Source organism: Balaenoptera ricei, chromosome 6, assembly GCF_028023285.1.
Source record: "Balaenoptera ricei isolate mBalRic1 chromosome 6, mBalRic1.hap2, whole genome shotgun sequence".
In the NCBI taxonomy this organism is placed as follows: Eukaryota; Metazoa; Chordata; class Mammalia; order Artiodactyla; family Balaenopteridae; genus Balaenoptera; species Balaenoptera ricei.
Window position 1 is genome coordinate 38,716,024 of NC_082644.1, and position 17,726 is coordinate 38,733,749.

At 37.3% G+C, this 17,726-nt stretch overlaps 1 protein-coding gene across 6 annotated transcripts in view; it reads left to right on the forward strand.

Annotated features, from left to right (window-relative positions):
- Positions 1-17,726, forward strand: part of AGTPBP1 (ATP/GTP binding carboxypeptidase 1) — a 178,751-nt gene that overhangs the window by 94,487 nt on the left and 66,538 nt on the right. For all 6 annotated transcript variants that reach the window (XM_059924507.1, XM_059924513.1, XM_059924508.1 and 3 more), the window contains one exon: positions 8,301-9,016. In XM_059924507.1, the coding sequence (XP_059780490.1) occupies positions 8,301-9,016 (716 nt within the window). The remainder of the gene's footprint in view (positions 1-8,300; positions 9,017-17,726) is intronic.

Below are 17,726 nucleotides of genomic sequence, written 5' to 3' on the forward strand. Positions count from 1 at the left end.
ATTTTCTGCATACAGGTCTTTTGTCTCCTTAGGTAGATTTATTCCTAGATATTTTATTCTTTTTGTTGCAATGGTAAACGGGAGTGTTTTCTTAATTTCACTTTCAGATTTTTCATCATTAGTGTATAGAAATGCAAGAGATTTCTGTGCATTAATTTTGTATCCTGCTACTTTACCAAATTCATTGATTAGCTCTAGGAGTTTTCTGGTAGCATCTTTAGGATTCTCTATATATAATATCATGTCATCTGCAAACAGTGACAGCTTTACTTCTTTTCCGATTTGGATTCCTTTTATTTCTTTTTCTTCTCTGATTGCTCTGGCTAACACTTCCAAAACTATGTTGAATAATAGTGGTGAGAGTGGGCAACCTTGTCTTGTTCCTGATCTTAGTGGAAATGGTTTCAGTTTTTCACCATTGAGGACAATGTTGGCTGTGGGTTTGTCATATATGGCCTTTATTATGTTGAGGAAAGTTCCCTCTATGCCTACTTTCTGCAGGGCTTTTATCATAAATGGGTGTTGAATTTTGTCGAAAGCTTTCTCTGCATCTATTGAGATGATCATATGGTTTTTCTCCTTCAATTTGTTAATATGGTGTATCACATTGATTGATTTGCGTATATTGAAGAATCCTTGCATTCCTGGGATAAACCCCACTTGATCATGGTGTATGATCCTTTTAATGTGCTGTTGGATTCTGTTTGCTAGTATTTTGTTGAGGATTTTTGCATCTATGTTCATCAGTGATATTGGCCTGTAGTTTTCTTTCTTTGTGACATCTTTGTCTGGTTTTGGTATCAGGGTGATGGTGGCCTCGTAGAATGAGTTTGGGAGTGTTCCTCCCTCTGCAATATTTTGGAAGAGTTTGAGAAGGATAGGTGTTAGCTCTTCTCTAAATGTTTGATAGAATTCACCTGTGAAGCCATCTGGTCCTGGGCTTTTGTTTGTTGGAAGGTTTTTAATCACAGTTTCAATTTCAGTGCTTGTGATTGGTCTGTTCATATTTTCTATTGCTTCCTGGTTCAGTCTCGGCAGGTTGTGCATTTCTAAGAATCTGTCCATTTCTTCCAGGTTGTCCATTTTATTGGTGTAGAGTTGCTTGTAGTAATCTCTCATGATCTTTTGTATTTCTGCAGTGTCAGTGGTTACTTCTCCTTTTTCATTTCTAATTCTATTGATTTGAGTCTTCTCCCTTTTTCTCTTGATGAGTCTGGCTAATGGTTTATCAATTTTGTTTATCTTCTCAAAGAACCAGCTTTTAGTTTTATTGATTTTTGCTATTGTTTCCTTCATTTCTTTTTCATTTATTTCTGACCTGATCTTTATGATTTCTTTCCTTCTGCTAGCTTTGGGGTTTTTTTGTTCTTCCTTCTCTAATTGCTTTAGGTGCAAGGTTAGGTTGTTTATTCGAGATGTTTCCTGTTTCTTGAGGTAGGCTTGTATTGCTATAAACTTCCCTCTTAGCACTGCTTTTGCTGCGTCCCATAGGTTTTGGGTCGTCGTATCTCCATTGTCATTTGTTTCTAGGTATTTTTTGATTTCCCCTTTGATTTCTTCAGTGATCACTTCGTTATTAAGTAGTGTATTGTGTAGCCTCCATGTGTTTGTATTTTTTACAGATCTTTTCCTGTAATTGATATCTAGTCTCATAGCGTTGTGGTCGGAAAAGATACTTGATACGATTTCAATTTTCTTAAATTTACCAAGGCTTGATTTGTGACCCAAGATATGATCTATCCTGGAGAATGTTCCATGCGCACTTGAGAAAAATGTGTATTCTGTTGTTTTTGGGTGGAATGTCCTATAAATATCAATTAAGTCCATCTTGTTTAATGTATCATTTAAAGCTTGTGTTTCCTTATTTATTTTCATTTTGGATGATCTGTCCATTGGTGAAAGTGGGGTGTTAAAGTCCCCTACTATGATTGTGTTGCTGTTGATTTCCCCTTTTATGGCTGTTAGTATTTGCCTTATGTATTGAGGTGCTCCTATGTTGGGTGCATAAATATTTACAATTGTTATACCTTCCTCTTGGATCGATCCCTTGATCATTATATAGTGTCCTTCTTTGTCTCTTATAATATTCTTTATTTTAAAGTCTATTTTGTCTAATATGAGAATTGCTACTCCAGCTTTCTTTTGATTTCCATTTGCATGGAATATCTTTTTCCATCGCCTCAGTCTCAGTCTGTATGTGTCTCTATGTCTGAAGTGGGTTTCTTGTAGACAGCATATATATGGGTCTTGTTTTTGTATCCATTCAGCCAGTCTGTGTCTTTTGGTGGGAGCATTTAATCCATTTACATTCAAGGTAATTATCGATATGTATGTTCCTATTCCCATTTTCTTAAATGTTTTGGGTTTGTTATTGTAGGTGTTTTCCTTCTCTTGTGTTTCTTGCCTAGAGAAGTTCCTTTAGCATTTGTTGTAAAGCTGGTTTGGTGGTGCTGAACTCTCTCAGCTTTTGCTTGTCTGTAAAGGTTTTAATTTCTCCATCACATCTGAATGAGATCCTTGCTGGGTAGAGTAATCTTGGTTGTAGGTTTTTCTCCTTCATCACTTTAAGTATATCCTGCCACTCCCTTCTGGCTTGCAGAGTTTCTGCTGAAAGATCAGCTGTTAACCTTATGGGGATTCCCTTGTGTGTTATTTGTTGTTTTTCCCTTGCTGCTTTTAATATGTTTTCTTTATATTTAATTTTTGACAGTTTGATTAATATGTGTCTTGGCGTGTTTCTCCTTGCATTTATCCTGTATGGGACTCTCTGTGCTTCCTGGACTTGATTAACTATTTCCTTTCCCATATTAGGGAAGTTTTCAACTATAATCTCTTCAAATATTTTCTCAGTCCCTTTCCTTTTCTCTTCTTCTTCTGGGACCCCTATAATTCGAATGTTGGTGCGTTTAATGTTGTCCCAGAGGTCTCTGAGACTGTCCTCAGTTCTTTTCATTCTTTTTTCTTTATCCTGCTCTGCAGTAGTTATTTCCACCATTTTATCTTCCAGGTCACTTATCCTTTCTTCTGCCTCAGTTATTCTGCTATTGATCCCATCTAGAGTATTTTTAATTTCATTTATTGTGTTTTTCATCGTTGCTTGGTTCCTCTTTAGTTCTTCTACGTCCTTGTTAAATGTTTCTTGCGTTTTGTCTATTCTATTTCCAAGATTTTGGATCATCCTTACTATCATTATTCTGAATTCTTTTTCAGGTAGACTACCTATTTCCTCTTCATTTGTTAGGTCTGGTGTATTTTGACCCTGCTCCTTCATCTGCTGTGTGTTTTTCTGTCGTCTCATTTTGCTTATCTTACTGTGTTTGGGGTCTCCTTTTCACAGGCTGCAGGTTCGTAGTTCCCGTTGTTTTTGGTATCTGTCCCCAGTGGGTAAGGTTGGTTCAGTGGGTTGTGTAGGCTTCCTGGTGGAGGGGACTATTGCCTGTGTTCTGGTGGATGAGCTTGAATCTTGTCTTTCTGGTGGGCACGTCCACGTCTGGTGGTGTGTTTTGGGGTGTCTGTGTCCTTATGATTTTAGGCAGCCTCCCTGCTAATGGATGGGGCTGTGTTCCTGTCTTGCTAGTTGTTTGGCATAGGGTGTCCAACCCTGTAGCTTGCTGGTCGTTGAGTGAAGCTGGGTCTTGATGTTGAGATGGAGATCTCTGAGAGATTTTTGCCGTTTGGTATTACGTGGAGCTGGGAGGTCTCTTGTGGACCAGTGTCCTGAAGTTGGCTCTCCCACCTCAGAGGCACAGCCCTGATGCCTGGCTGGAGCACCAAGAGCCTTTCATCCACACAGCTCAGAATATAAGGGAGAAAAAAATAGAAAGAAAGAAAGAGGATAAAATAAAATAAAATAAAGCTATTATAATAAAAAATAAGAAAAACAATTATTAAGAGTAAATGTATTCAGAAAAACATTTTTTAAAAATTTTTTTAAAATAGATTTATTAATTTTTTATAGTAAAAAATAAGAAAAAATTTTTAAGAAAAAAATTTATTAAGAAAAAAAAATTTTTAATTTTTTAAAATAAAAAATATGAAAAAACTTATTAAAAATTTTTTTAATTTCTAAAAATAGAAAGTATGGAAAAAATTATTAAGAAAACATATATTAGGAAAAAAAAATTTTTTTAAGTAAAAAAAAAAAAAAAAAAAATGGACGGACCTAGCCCTAGGTCTAATGGTGAAAGCAAAGCTATTCAGACAAAATCTCACCCAGAAGCATACACATATACACTCACAAAAAAAAAGGAAAAGGGGAAATTAATATATCCTGCTCCTAAAGTCCACCTTTTGAATTTGGGATGATTCGTTGTCTATTCAGGTATTCCACAGATGCAGGCACATCAAGTTGTTTGTGGAGCTTTAATCTGCTGCTTCTGAGGCTGCTGGGGGAGATTTCCCTTTCTCTTCTTTGTTCGTACAGCTCCCAGCGTTCAGCTTTGGATTTGGACCCGCCTCTGCATGTACCTCACCTGAGGGCGTCTGTTCCCCGCCCAGACAGAACGGGGTTAAAGGAGCAGCTGCTTCGGGGGCTCTGGCTCACTCAGGCCGGGGGAGGGAGCGGTACGGAGGAGGCGGGGCGAGCCTGCGGCGTCAGAGGCGTCGTGACGTTGCAGCAGCCTGAGGCGCGCCGTGTGTTCTCCCGGGGAAGTTGTCCCCGGATTACGGGAGCCTGGCAGTGGCGAGCTGCACCGGCTCCCGGGAGGGGCGGTGTGGAGAGTGACCTGTGCTCGCACACAGGCTTCTTGGTGGTGGCAGCAGCAGCCTTAGCGTCTCCTACCAGTCTCTGGGGTCCGCACTGATGGCCGTGGTTCGCGCCCGTCTCTGGGGTCCGCGCTGTTAGCCGCGGCTCGCGCCCGCCTCTGGAGTTCGTCTAGGCGGCGCTCTGAATCCCCTCTCCTTGCGCGCCGCGAAACCAAGAGGCAAGAAAAAGTCTCTTGCCTCTTCGGCAGCTGCAGACTTTTTCCCGGACTCCCTCCTGGCTAGCACCAAAGCCCGAGCCTCAGCTCCCAGCCCCCGCCCGCCCCGGCGGGTGAGCAGACAAGCCTCTCGGGCTGGTGAGTGCTGGTCAGCGCCGAGCCTCCGTGCGGGAATCTCTCTGCTTTGCCCTCCACACCCCTGTGGCTGCACTCTCCTCCGCGGCTCCGAAGCTTCCCCCCCCTGCCACCCGCAGTCTCTGCCCGCAAAGGGGCTTCCTAGTGCCTGGAAACCTTTCCTCCTTCATGGCTCCCTCCCACTGGCGCAGGTCCCGTCCCTATTCTTTTGTCTCTGTTATTTCTTTTTTCTTTTACCCTACCCAAGTACGTGGGGATTTTCTTGCCTTTTGGGAGGTCTGACGTCTTCTGCCAGCGTTCAGTGGGTGTTCTGTAGGAGCAGTTCCACGTGTAGTTGTATTTCTACTGTATCTGTGGGAAGGAAGGTGATCTCCGCGTCTTACTCTTCCGCCATCTTGCCCCTACCTCTTAACTCTTTTTTTTAATGTTTTCCTTCTCTTTGTTTCTCTGTGCTGCATTTAGGTAATTTCATCAGAACAGTCTGCCAGTTCCCTAGTTCTAATTTTTGCTCCATCTAATCTGTCATTAGAAACATACATTAGGCATTTAAATTTGTTTTTGATTTTTAGAAGGTTTAAAAAAATGTTTAATCAGTCTTTAACTTCTTGTTTCTTGTCTTTCATTTCTTTGAACATATTAAATATAGGCATTCCTTAGTCTTATAGTTTTAGTGTCTGAATTTCTTGCAGTTTTTTTAAAAAAATTTTTTTTACCATGAGCTGCTCGTTTTCTTTATAATTTTGTGGAAATTCCAGAAGTTTTTGTTGTTGTTGCTTTTGACAAGCACTGTAATAGATTAAATTCCTCATTGAGGATTTTTGTACCACCCAGATAATGTGAATTCAGGCTGCAAATTCATGTGATGTGATAGCAGGCTTTTGGTACCATTTTGTGAGTAGTGCTATTCTTCACCCTCTTAAGTGCTAAGGTTTGAGACAGTTGACTTTTCTTGCTATTAATTGTTTTGTGGTAGGGTATTTCTAGGGCCTCTATACTGAAGGTTTAGTTTTCTGGGGTTCAATCTTTATGGGAGGTGTATCTTCTGTTGGACTCCCCACTTTATGCAAGCTCTGGGTTACTCTCCTGTTCTTTATACTTTTTGAGATGGGAAAACCTATACCCTAGGTCACCTGTTTTAGCAAACATTTTTCAAGTGAAAGCCAGCTTCAGTCTTAAAACTTTGGGATTCCATCTTCACTTACCATTTGGTTTTTAATCCTTGCTTTCTTATTCACTTGTTGTCATACTTAAAATGTTTTAATATCTTTTTTTTTTGGCCGTGCCATGTGGCTTGCAGGATCTCAGTTCCCTGACCAGGGATTGAACCCTGGGCCAAGGCAGTGAAAGCTCTGAATCCTAACCACTAGACCGTCAGGGAACTCCCAAAATATTTTAATATATTTTCCAACAGTTGTAAATGTTTCTGTAGGGTAGATACCTAGCCCACCAGGTTTCCTACAACAGATTTTTAAATGCAGATTTCTTCCCTTCAGCCCTTTTAATGCAGAGACACTTACCCATTACCTCCTTTGTGCCTCCTTGTCTCCTTGGATTAGATATAGTGCAGAGGCCGAAAGTGAATAATATTTGAATCCCTGGTTTTTATACAGTGGATATTTAAGGAATGAATCACAAAGGAAAAGAGTCTTAATTTTGACTACATAATGTGTGTGTAGAAGTTAAACAAAATTAAAAGATGAATTGTAAATCCAGAAAAATTGTTGCAAAAATGGGTTAAGGGATGTGTCTCTGTGTGTGTGTGTGTAAATAAATGTGAGAATTTATACTACAAAACAAGAAAATCCCTATATTCCAGGAACAAATATATTACCTATGAAGAAATAAACTGGTTAATAGATATATGGAAAATTGTTTGCTTTTCTAGTAGTCAAAGAAATGCAAATTAAAGTGGCAGTAAGACCATACTTCTTATCTACCACTTTAGAAAAAATTTTTAAAAACTATAGTACCTAATGTTGTCAAGGAAGAGAAAAGTTGAAATAGATACTCTCATATACAGTTACTGGGAATAGTATTAATTTAAGTATTTTTGGAAGGCATTTGGACAATTTGTATTAGACATTAAAATTGATTATAGTATCTGGCTCTGTAATTCCATTTCAGTGCTTGGGAAATTATCCTAAACAAAAAATTTATGCAAAAGGATGTTCATTGCAGAGTTCTTTATAATAGCAAAATTTTGGAAATGGCTTAAATATACATCTTATTTGTTTGTTTAAATCCTTCCATATTCTGTGAAGGATTTAATGCCCAGCAATAGAATAAAGGTTAAATCCATTGAGGTTTTTTTTTTTTTTTTTTGATAAAATCTTACATAGACCAATAAAATGTCTAAAAGTATAAAAAGAGAAAAGGCTATTTGATCTGTCAGCAGCATCCTTTTTTTTACTTGTCTTCCAGGACACTTTTCTTCCCTGGTTTTCATGTTTCCAGCCCAGCTTTTTCTTCTCCATCTCCTATTGTTTCATTTTCATCTCCTCAACCTCTTAAGATTGTAGTATCCCGAGGTGTACAGCCTTTTGTCTTCTTCTCTTATCTGTCTGTTTCTTTCCACTGATGATGTCCAGTCTCATGGCTTGGAATAGTATCTGTATGTGAATGACTTTTCCCCCTTTTGTGAATGACAAAATGACAATTTTTCCCCCTGTATGTGAATGACTTTTCCCCTTTCCCCCTCTTCTTTTGCTTTAACACTTTACCCTCTAACATTCCATAAAATATATTTGTATCATGTTTATTACTTTTTGTATTGACAGTCCTCTCCCCTCCTTCTGTAGAAGAATATAAGCTGCAAAAGGGAAGAGTTTTTTTTGTTTGTTTGTTTGTTTTTTAACTGATGGGTCTTAAGTGCCTGAAACAGTGCTTGGCACAAAACAAACACTCTAAATATCTGTTGAATTAGTGAATAACAATTTAGCTGTTCTGTTTCCTTTAATAGATTTTGGATGATTTTAATGTCTCTATACTTTTCTAAAATTTCTCATATTTGTTATATATAGGCACTATTTTTATAATAGAAAAAGTAAAATAAGTGTAATGAATTTTGTGCTGGTTAAACATTTTATCTTTTATTAGCAAAATTAAAATATACCCTGTTTTATCCACATTTAAAATTTTCAAATGTTAGGTTTCTGAATCAGCATATAAAATGAATATGATCTTAGTTTTGTTAATACGTGTAAATATTTACATATAAAAGATTAAACTTATTTTTTATTTTCAAAGGACTATGATTTAATCTCCAGAGAACCAAAAGCTTTTGTATTTGAGGGAAAAGTGCGTGGCCCTATTGTTGTTCCCACGGCAGGAGAGGAAGCATCTGGGAATTCCGGCAATTTAAGAAAAGGAGTTGTAATGAAGGTGACTGTGTCTCCTAAAGGAGATGAAGATAATAAGAAACCAGCCTGTGCGGTTCTGGCAAAAGAAGACATTAAAGATAATGACAGAACATTACAACAGCAGCTAGGCGATCAGAACAGAACTATTTCATCGGGCCATGGCTTAAACAATGATATTGTGAAGGCCTTGGACCGAATTACATTGCAGAATATTCCTTCTCAAACAGCCCCGGGTTTTACTGCAGGAATGAAGAAGGACTGCAGTCTCCCTGTCACTGCCCTGACGTGCGCTAACGCATGTTCACACGTGGCTACTTGTGGGAATGTTCTGTTTGAGGGAAGAACTGTTCAGCTAGGCAAGCTTTGCTGTACTGGAGTCGAGACTGAGGATGATGAAGACACTGAGTCTACTGCATCAGTGGAACAAGCATTAGTTGAAGTTCCTGATGGACCAACACTCCACGACTCAGATCTTTATATTGAGATTGTGAAAAGTACAAAGTCTGTCCCAGAATATTCAGAGGTGGCTTATCCTGATTATTTTGGTCACATTCCTCCTCCATTCAAAGAGCCTATTTTGGAAAGGCCTTACGGTGTACAAAGGTGAGTTGCAGATTTCCTCTTCCTCGTAAACAAGACCATTGTCAAAATATGGAGCATGCTGAAAAAAACTGCTTTGGGTATTTAGGAAGAAAATTACTCTGAATTAAAATTAGTGTCGGCAGAGCCCCCTCACCTGCCTGCTTGTATCCCTCACAAGCATCCTGTAGTAATAAATCTACTTCTTGCCTATCAAAAGAAAAAAAATAAAGTTAGTGTCATTTTTTATCCTGCTTTGGAAATTTTGCATTGTTTTGAAATTGTCTGTATGGGTTTACTTTATTTTCTAAGTTTATTACCTATTCAAATGAAGCCAGCATAATAAACCTGACCATTGTACAATTTAGAAATGTTCTATTTAGAATGATTCTGAAAATATAAAAAGATTATTTAGTAATCTTTGAAAAAATATTATATTAGTAATATATATTAATTTAGTAATTTGATTATTATTTGAATTTGATTTAGGTATATAATCTAAAAATAGCAATATGGACAGCATTATTTTGTTGTAAAATTTGGAATTGGAAATATACAATATAAAAATTTGGGATTCATAGAACCGAACTTATTAAATGTTGCCAATTAATTTAAAAAATTATGGTTAGTATTAACTGTTGCCAACTAGTGAATATTGGGCACGTAAATACATTTTTGGTGCGACTTGACTATTTTCAGAGATTATGATTAAGGGTTTGTGATGGTGGCTTACCAGTACTTAAGAACATTTATATGTTCTTGCTATGAGTATGGTATGTAATGATGAAGGAAGACATTACTGTGCATATTTGATCCTCCTTAGACTATTAGCTCCTTTAAGGCAACACCTGTGTCTTATTTATTTTTTATATTTCGTATATAATATAATTAATCATTTTTACTTGGCAACTTAGTATATGTTTAACGCTACCAATTGACTCCTTGATCCATAGGTGTGGAATCACATACAACATAGCATCAGAACAAGGGACTGACTTTGCTGGGACGTGGGACGGGTGGGTGGGTGGGTGGACCTTTGCCTTGTCATCCATTGGTTGTATCACAGACTGCATCATCCAGAGGCGACGGGCCTCTTGGAGTGCTGGAGTGGCCTTCAGAAGGCACAGATGAAGCTCCAACTCAGAGGAAATACTCTGCAAGGATGGGCTGCAGTCTTTCAGGATGCAGTATAGGCACTAAGTTAGAAACTTCCATTTGCTTCTGTATCCCCAGTAGAAAGACTAATGGGTCTGGGAAGCAGAAGGTGGAAACAGAAACAGTCCTACTTACTGTAGCTCACAGTGTCCCGCTAGGGAACTTTGTGCAAGCGTGTGTCCCTGCACCTCTGAGCTCTGCAGCGTTAGTAGTCCTAGTCTCAAAGTGGGTGTAGTCTTTCCACAGGGGACATAGCAAGGGTACAGTTTGACTGCAAGCTGTGGTTGCCAATGATTTACTTTAGTCTCTTGTGTCTAGGACCAGCAGACAGGACCCAGATCAGCTAAAGGAGGTAGGATTGCTTCTACACGATGGCAGCAGGTTGACTATGGGTGGCACTCAAGTGATCCACTAACTTTAAGTATGAGTGGACACATCACGGCCACCCTGGAATGAGGATGATATGATTGCCAGGGTCTCAGACACCTAAGGAATGTTTGGGTCACTTAATCACATCAGCTGCCAAGACCTGCAGAGGTGTGATAGCTGAGGCAGAGGGGAATTTTGATAGATATTGGAGGATGGAGATGAGTTGCAGCCCTGAATAATTGCAGTGATGGATGGGGACAGCGTTTGTTCTGCTCATGTTTTTCTTTTAAGTGTCTCCTTAGTAGAGGCCCACAGGAACTGTGGAGCAGCTGCTCTCCAAAGATGGGTGGAGAAGTGGATCCATGCAGCACAAGGGTGGGCTGTGGCAGCCATGGCAATGAGTTTCTCATCTCTCCCTTCCTGAGAGAACCTGCTGTGAGGCTTGTAGTTGCCCCCAGCCTTCAGCCACTGTATTTTGGAGATCTCTTGCAGCATTATTGCTGAGACCATGTCCTCTCTGCATTGCTTCAGCCATCGGCTGACCATGATGGTGGTACTAGAGCTGAGCCATTCCTGAGCAATGCGGGGATCTGATCATAGGCAATATTTGTTCTGTGGCTTCTTGTTGGCATGGTCAAGACTTTTGCAGAGCTGCACTGCAGTGTGAGGCTCTCCTACTCAGTGTTCTCTCTCTTCCCAGGGGTAAAATCTGCTTTTTGGACAGACCTGAAGGCCTTTCACGCCTAACTACTGCTCTCTCTCACCTTTGTTTTTCACACCTGTTTCCCCTAATAGATCTCTTGCACAGTTGGCTGCAAGAGATTGTGATTGTGTCTGGCATTTGCTTTTTGAAGGACCTGAACTCACATGCCTGGCATGAGTCACAATCAGTCAGCAGCTAGATTTTTCTCCTTTTCAGCATCACTGCTTAGCCTCTCTATCTCCTGAAAGTCAAAGATGTCATCTTGACTACAGAAGGCACTTCCTGAACTTTAAGTGTTCTTTAAATGCTGAGAGCAAGTTTCCTCATTAAATTGCCTCAGTCTGAAAGTTTTAATTTTCCTTATTAGCCTATAATATCTGAAGTAAGATTAGAAGGAAGGAAGATTGTGGAATTGGGCTATAACTATTATATAGGTCTCTGATTCTCAGCCTTAATTTAACTACCAAGGATCCTTCTTATTTCCCCTCATGGACTTTGTTATGAAAGCTTTTCTCAGTCAAGACTCTTATTTAAGTATTTTACCCATTTGTGCTAATAAAAGACATAAATTCCTGCTAAGCAGAGCCTCTGATTAACATTAGATCACCTTTTCAGTTGCTACATTTATTGATATTGATAAGTAAAGAAACTTGTTTTAATTAAGTGTTTCTGTACTGCAAATGAATGTATCATGGCCACGAATAGTTGTTATACCTACTCTGTGGGTTCTCAAAATGTCTGTGCTGCAGGTGGGGAGCTACACCCTCAACTCTGGTGGCCTCTGTCCTCTTTGAGCAGCTTTTTCTAGTGTTGGGCTTTGTCATTGCCTGGCGGGGTCTTTAAGAGAGGATTATTCCACCCATAGTCCCATAGTCTACTTGCTGTCTCTGCAGGACTATGCCTTTCTTGGTAGAGGAGAAGTTTATACAGACTGGAATTACTGTGGCTCTTCTCAATCCTCCCCTCTTTCTTCATATTTATGGTGAATTCTTTCACCTCATTCCTGAAACACAGACATTGCAATTGCTTTACGCATCTAATCAACAGATTAGAAGTTCGACCTCTTGAGTATATTAGGCCACCTTCAGATTTTTTTCCTGAAGTAATTGACTTTTTCTATTGCCTCTCTACACAGGGAAATGTACCACGGAGTTTGTATGTTATTCAAACCAAAGCTTTAATATATAATTTTGAAACTAAACAGCATGATAAATGATAAAAAGGTCACTCAGAGTTGGGATATGTGTTTTAAAGGTGGGTGTGTTGGTGCAAGTTAAAGTGCAAAGGAGATGGAGCTCAAGGAAGTGAAAACACAGAAAACCCAATGATTTACAACCCGGTTTCCTGCATCCACTCTGGAAAATTTACAATGAGAAAAATAGGACCCTAAAACACCTTGGAGGGTTAGATGATCCATTTCTCCTGGAAGTTTCAAAGATTTCTTACCCCACTGATTTTCATCACCTTGATAAAAATATTTTTTTGCCTTCTGATTTGTTGCAGAAGAAATAAGTCAGAAATTATGAAGTAATCTAATCTTTGCTAGTCTCTTTTGCTGCATCATTATATATTTTGTGTGACTGTGAGTGTTGCAAAGAACACCTTTCATCTTATTTGTCATAATTTCCATTTTCATATCATTTGTCAAAATTTCCATGGGTGTCAGATATTTGATGTGAGGCAGGAATATAACTCTATGTCAATTAAACCAAACATTATGATTCTGTTTATTTAGATGTGTAGGATTTCCCCCGGTAATGTTAATTGCTTTAGATATAACTAATGCAAAAAGTATATACTTAAAATATTTCTGAATTATCAATACATACTAGGCAGCAGTACTCTCATATTTGAGGGTTGTTACTTCTTTTCTCCTTATTTTATGTACTCTGCAAATATTTGTCAAGTATTTATGTGGAATTTGTGGTGGGCAGTGTCATCCCGATGCAGCGAGATGCAATGTGTCAAAGCTTCTTTTCTCCCATCATTTTTGAATAACGGGTAGAAAACTTCAGAATTATTTGTTCCTTCAGGTGACATTAATTTGAGACTGCAAGAACAAATGCCTGTAGCGGCAATACTTGGACAATTGGACTTGACTTGAGAGTGCTGAGGCCATGTGGCGTGGTGAGGCGTTTTGGCGGGTCAGGATACTCTGAAAAGCAAGTCGAAACACATGGATTCTAGACTGGGCTCTCCCACTGACTTTGTGTGTGTATATTTGAGCAAATAACTTTATTTCTCCAGATACCAATTTTCTTAACTAAAAGCAGATCACTGTTTTTGAAACTGTGGGTTGATGTCCATTAGTAGCCAGTATTGAAAGAGAAAATAACAGTGTGTCACATCTAGTGCAGCCAGGTATCGTTTTATAAACTTTTTGTTTCAGCTGTGTGTGTGTGTATGTGTGTGTGCGCTTGTGTGCCTGTGTGTGTATGTAAGGCTGTGATTTTTTTAATGTATTTCTTGAAGGTCACGATCAAGAAAGTTTGATAATTCATCTAGATGAGGGATAGCAAACTGGCCCACAAGTCAAATACAGCTTACTGCCTATTTATGTTCAGCCCACCAGCGAAGAATGGTTTTTATATGTTTAAATGGCTCAAAAAAATCCAAAGAAAAATAATATTTTGTAACACATTAAAATTATACGAAATTCATATTTGTGTTCATAAATAAAGTTTTATTGGAACACAGCCAGTCCCATTTGTTTATGTACTATCTATGGCTGTTTTTTCACCACAGTGGCAAAGTTGAATAGTAGTGACAGAGACCATGTGCCTTGCAAAGCCTAAAATATTTACTGTCTGACCCTATATAGGAAAAGTTTGCTGACCCCTGTAGCTAGGTAGTCTGAAGGCTTTATGGTTCTGTATTTGTAATAAAATATCAAATATGGGCCAGGTAATACGTATTACTAAAATACTCAGAAGTGCTTCCTTTTTTTTGAAATACATTGAGGATATTGATTCTAGTTTGTTTATCTTATTTGCCTCATCCTCTGAAACTTATTTTTTGAGCAAATGATAAACACTTTGTAAATGTCAACTTTCAGCTCAATCCCTATCTGAGTGCAGTAACATTGTAAATGACTGATGTCAGAATTAATGAGGATTTACTATTTTATTATTTTCAGAAAAGGAAGCATTAGATTCCTTAAAATTATTCAGTGAAAATATCTTTTTGTCATTTTGAATTTCTACTTTATGATAATCTTTCTTGTATGTAATCACTGATCTTTTTAAAAGAAAGTACAATAAATGAATAAAATTTCATTAAAAATCTCTTCACCTCATTTGGAAGGGGAAAAATCCATTATAAGATTCATATCTCCATGTGGATAATGCACTGACATTTAAAAAAGTATTGTAAATACATAATGATGATTACTTGAAATCCATATTTTTGGTTTAAGTTGGATCAAAAATTAAAATGAAGCATCTCAATTTAAAGTGTGCTTAGCATTTTTTGGTGTATTTTCCTTGTTTTCATATTACATAAAATTAGCATTTTGATTTTCTTCACATTGTTTTTCTGTATGTTTTAGAAAAATTGCCTAGCTGTATTTTATAATAATAGATGTTATAAAATATAATTCATGTTACCTTGTTTTAAAAAAGCATTTAAGGTATTTTACAAAAATACTTTCAGCAAAATAAAATGAAAAAAATGGCAAAGAAACGTGGTGACTCTTAACCTCAGAAATATGTTCAGCATTTTTTCAAAGTAAGAGACTTTTTTTTTTTTTTTTTTTTTTTAACTGGAGTATAATTGCTTTACAATGTTATGTTAGTTTCTGCTGTACAACGAAGTGAATCAGCTCTATGTACATATATATCCCCTCCCTCGTGGACCTCCCTCCCCCCATCCCACCATGCAAATTAAAATGTACTGAGATATTTCCCACATATCAAAAATTGGCTAAAATGTGGAAGCTTGACAGTATATTCTATTGATGAGGCTGTGGAGAAACAGGCTCTCACATATATTGATGGTGGGATTTTCAATTGTTAATACCTCTTGTGGAGGGCAGTCTGACAGAGTATCAAAATTAAACTCCTTTGACACATTAATCCCACATCTGAAAATTTATGATATATATATATATGATATATATGTACATATACACATGTAATTTGCACATCTACGTTCAAAGTTTTTCATTGTAACATTGTTTTGAGATTGGAAGCAACTCAAATGCCCATCGATCAGAGACTAGTTAAATAAATTATGGTATATCCATTCTATGAATACTTTGCAATGATTAAAAAACAAAAATCTCTGTACACCAATAGAAAGAGCTACAAGATGTATTATTAAATAAAATAATCAAGGTGCTTGCGGAAGGAAAGTAATAAAAGTAGTTAACTGGATAAATGAACAGTGTGGGTTGTGTTGAAAGTGAGAGTCTTCATTTTATACTTTTATGTAATATTTGATTTTTGTACCAGGTCAATATATTACCTGTTGAGAAATTTAAAATTAAAAAAGTAGGTGAAGGAATTGTGGCAAAAGCAAAATAAGGAAAGCAAAACCTTGGATTTCTTTATATCACATTTAGAATGGTTCAGGTACTTCTGGAATGGAGATAATAGAAGTATTAGTAGGAGTAACACTAGCAGAAAACTTTTATATTGGGTGGTTTTTATGGGCCAGACACAGAAATAAGTAAAAAGCACTTTGTATGCAGTGTGTATATGCTTATAAATTATGTCATTTAATGGTATAACAGCTCTATGAGGAAATTGCTATTATTTCTCCTGTTTTATGGAAGACTATGCTGAAGCTTAGGATTCTTGAGGAACTTATCCAAGGTTACACTGCTAGCAAATGGCAGAGCCAAGAGTCAGCCTGGTCTACGTCATGAGCCTGTCCTGTTAGGTATTCATACGTAGTGATCATATATATGTGGTTATACCATACTCATGAAGAATATCTTCTACGGGTCCTCAGAGAACACTTATGTAATGAACAACATATCTCATAATATCCTGATGGTTGAGTAAATATAGCAATGAGGTGTACTCAATTGTTTCTCATAATGTTGTTCTGTATTGGTTGAAACCTAACAAAAGTACAGTTTTGGTGTTGGCCACATATCATGTGAACTTTTGAGTATTTACTAGACTGAATGGGCTGCAAATTTTTCAGGCTGCCTTACACAAATTATTTTCTTCTGAGCCAAGCCTTTGACGATGAATGTCAATAAGTTTGAGGTTATAGTCCCCAAGGGTACCTAGAAAATATTTATTGTTTTGTTTTGACTAGAGAGCCATATTTTTTAATAGGCAGCTGAGGTAAAGTAACGAAGGATTGATACCTCTTATGAAAGCTGTGCTGCTTAACACAAATGTATGAATAAAAGGCTAATTGTCCTCTTTATTAATGAGGTCTGAGGGCAGGGCAAGATTTCCCTCAGGTATTAGTTTTAGGTCTAATCTAAATTTAATATAAATGGGGAGTTATATCCCCTAATATGCAGTGTCAGAGGTTGAAAACCAGTGGCCTGTAGGCCATATTCAACTTGCTCGTGATTTTAGCTTCACTTGCAGAGGTTTTTGTTTTTGTTTTTTAACTGAATGCCAACATTTAACATTTGAGAGATTCCACATAGAGATCCAAGTTTGTCCTGTTTCTCGGAAAATTGGTATGACATCCTTAACCTCTGTTTCCTGCCTGGCAACATTCAGTTGTTTTTAGACAGAGCCTGCGTTCCCCAGTTTTCCACAGGTCTCCTCAGGTACACCACCTGCTGGCCCTGTAGGTGTCGAGCTTTTTTACCTTGTTTTACATTACAGAACATTGCTGTAAAACTGAGCTATTATATCAGCCTTTTAATACCATTTTCCTTAAGTAAAGCCCCAAACTTTTGTAAGTATTAATTTTTTGCACATTTGTGGTAGATATCAACCTTAAGATTTAATAAATTATTTTGACAAATGGATGTATTTAGTCATTCACCATACTTGAACACTTGTATTTTTTGGTATGGTACTTATATAAGTGCCATCTCTTTCATTGTTGGAGATCTGGTTGATATAAATTTTAGATTTGTTATTATTATAATTAATACCTTTTTAAAAGTTTGTTTCTTTAGAAAGGATTTGACTTTTGAAAGTTACGACATTGACTCTAAATCAAGGATTTATATCATAATCCTTTGATACTGGGTTTTTTTCTTGATATACTGCTTTGTGAGTGATGAGTTATTTTTTGTAAAATAAAAATTAAAAATAAATTATGCTTAACTGCGTAACTGCTAGATTAAGAACTTCTATGTAGAAAAGCATAATAGACATTAAACATTTTTTTTTCGAAAACTATTGGCCTTGTAGCTAGTTATTTTCTGTAACTCAGACTTTTAAAATACTGGTTTTTGTCTTGTTATGAATTGATTTTTTTTTGTACACAAAATATGTGGAGGAGTGATCATTTTTATTTTAAGAAATTTTTTTATCATTTTATACTTTTTTATCCAAAACTTACTTGGGAGATAATAATGAATTT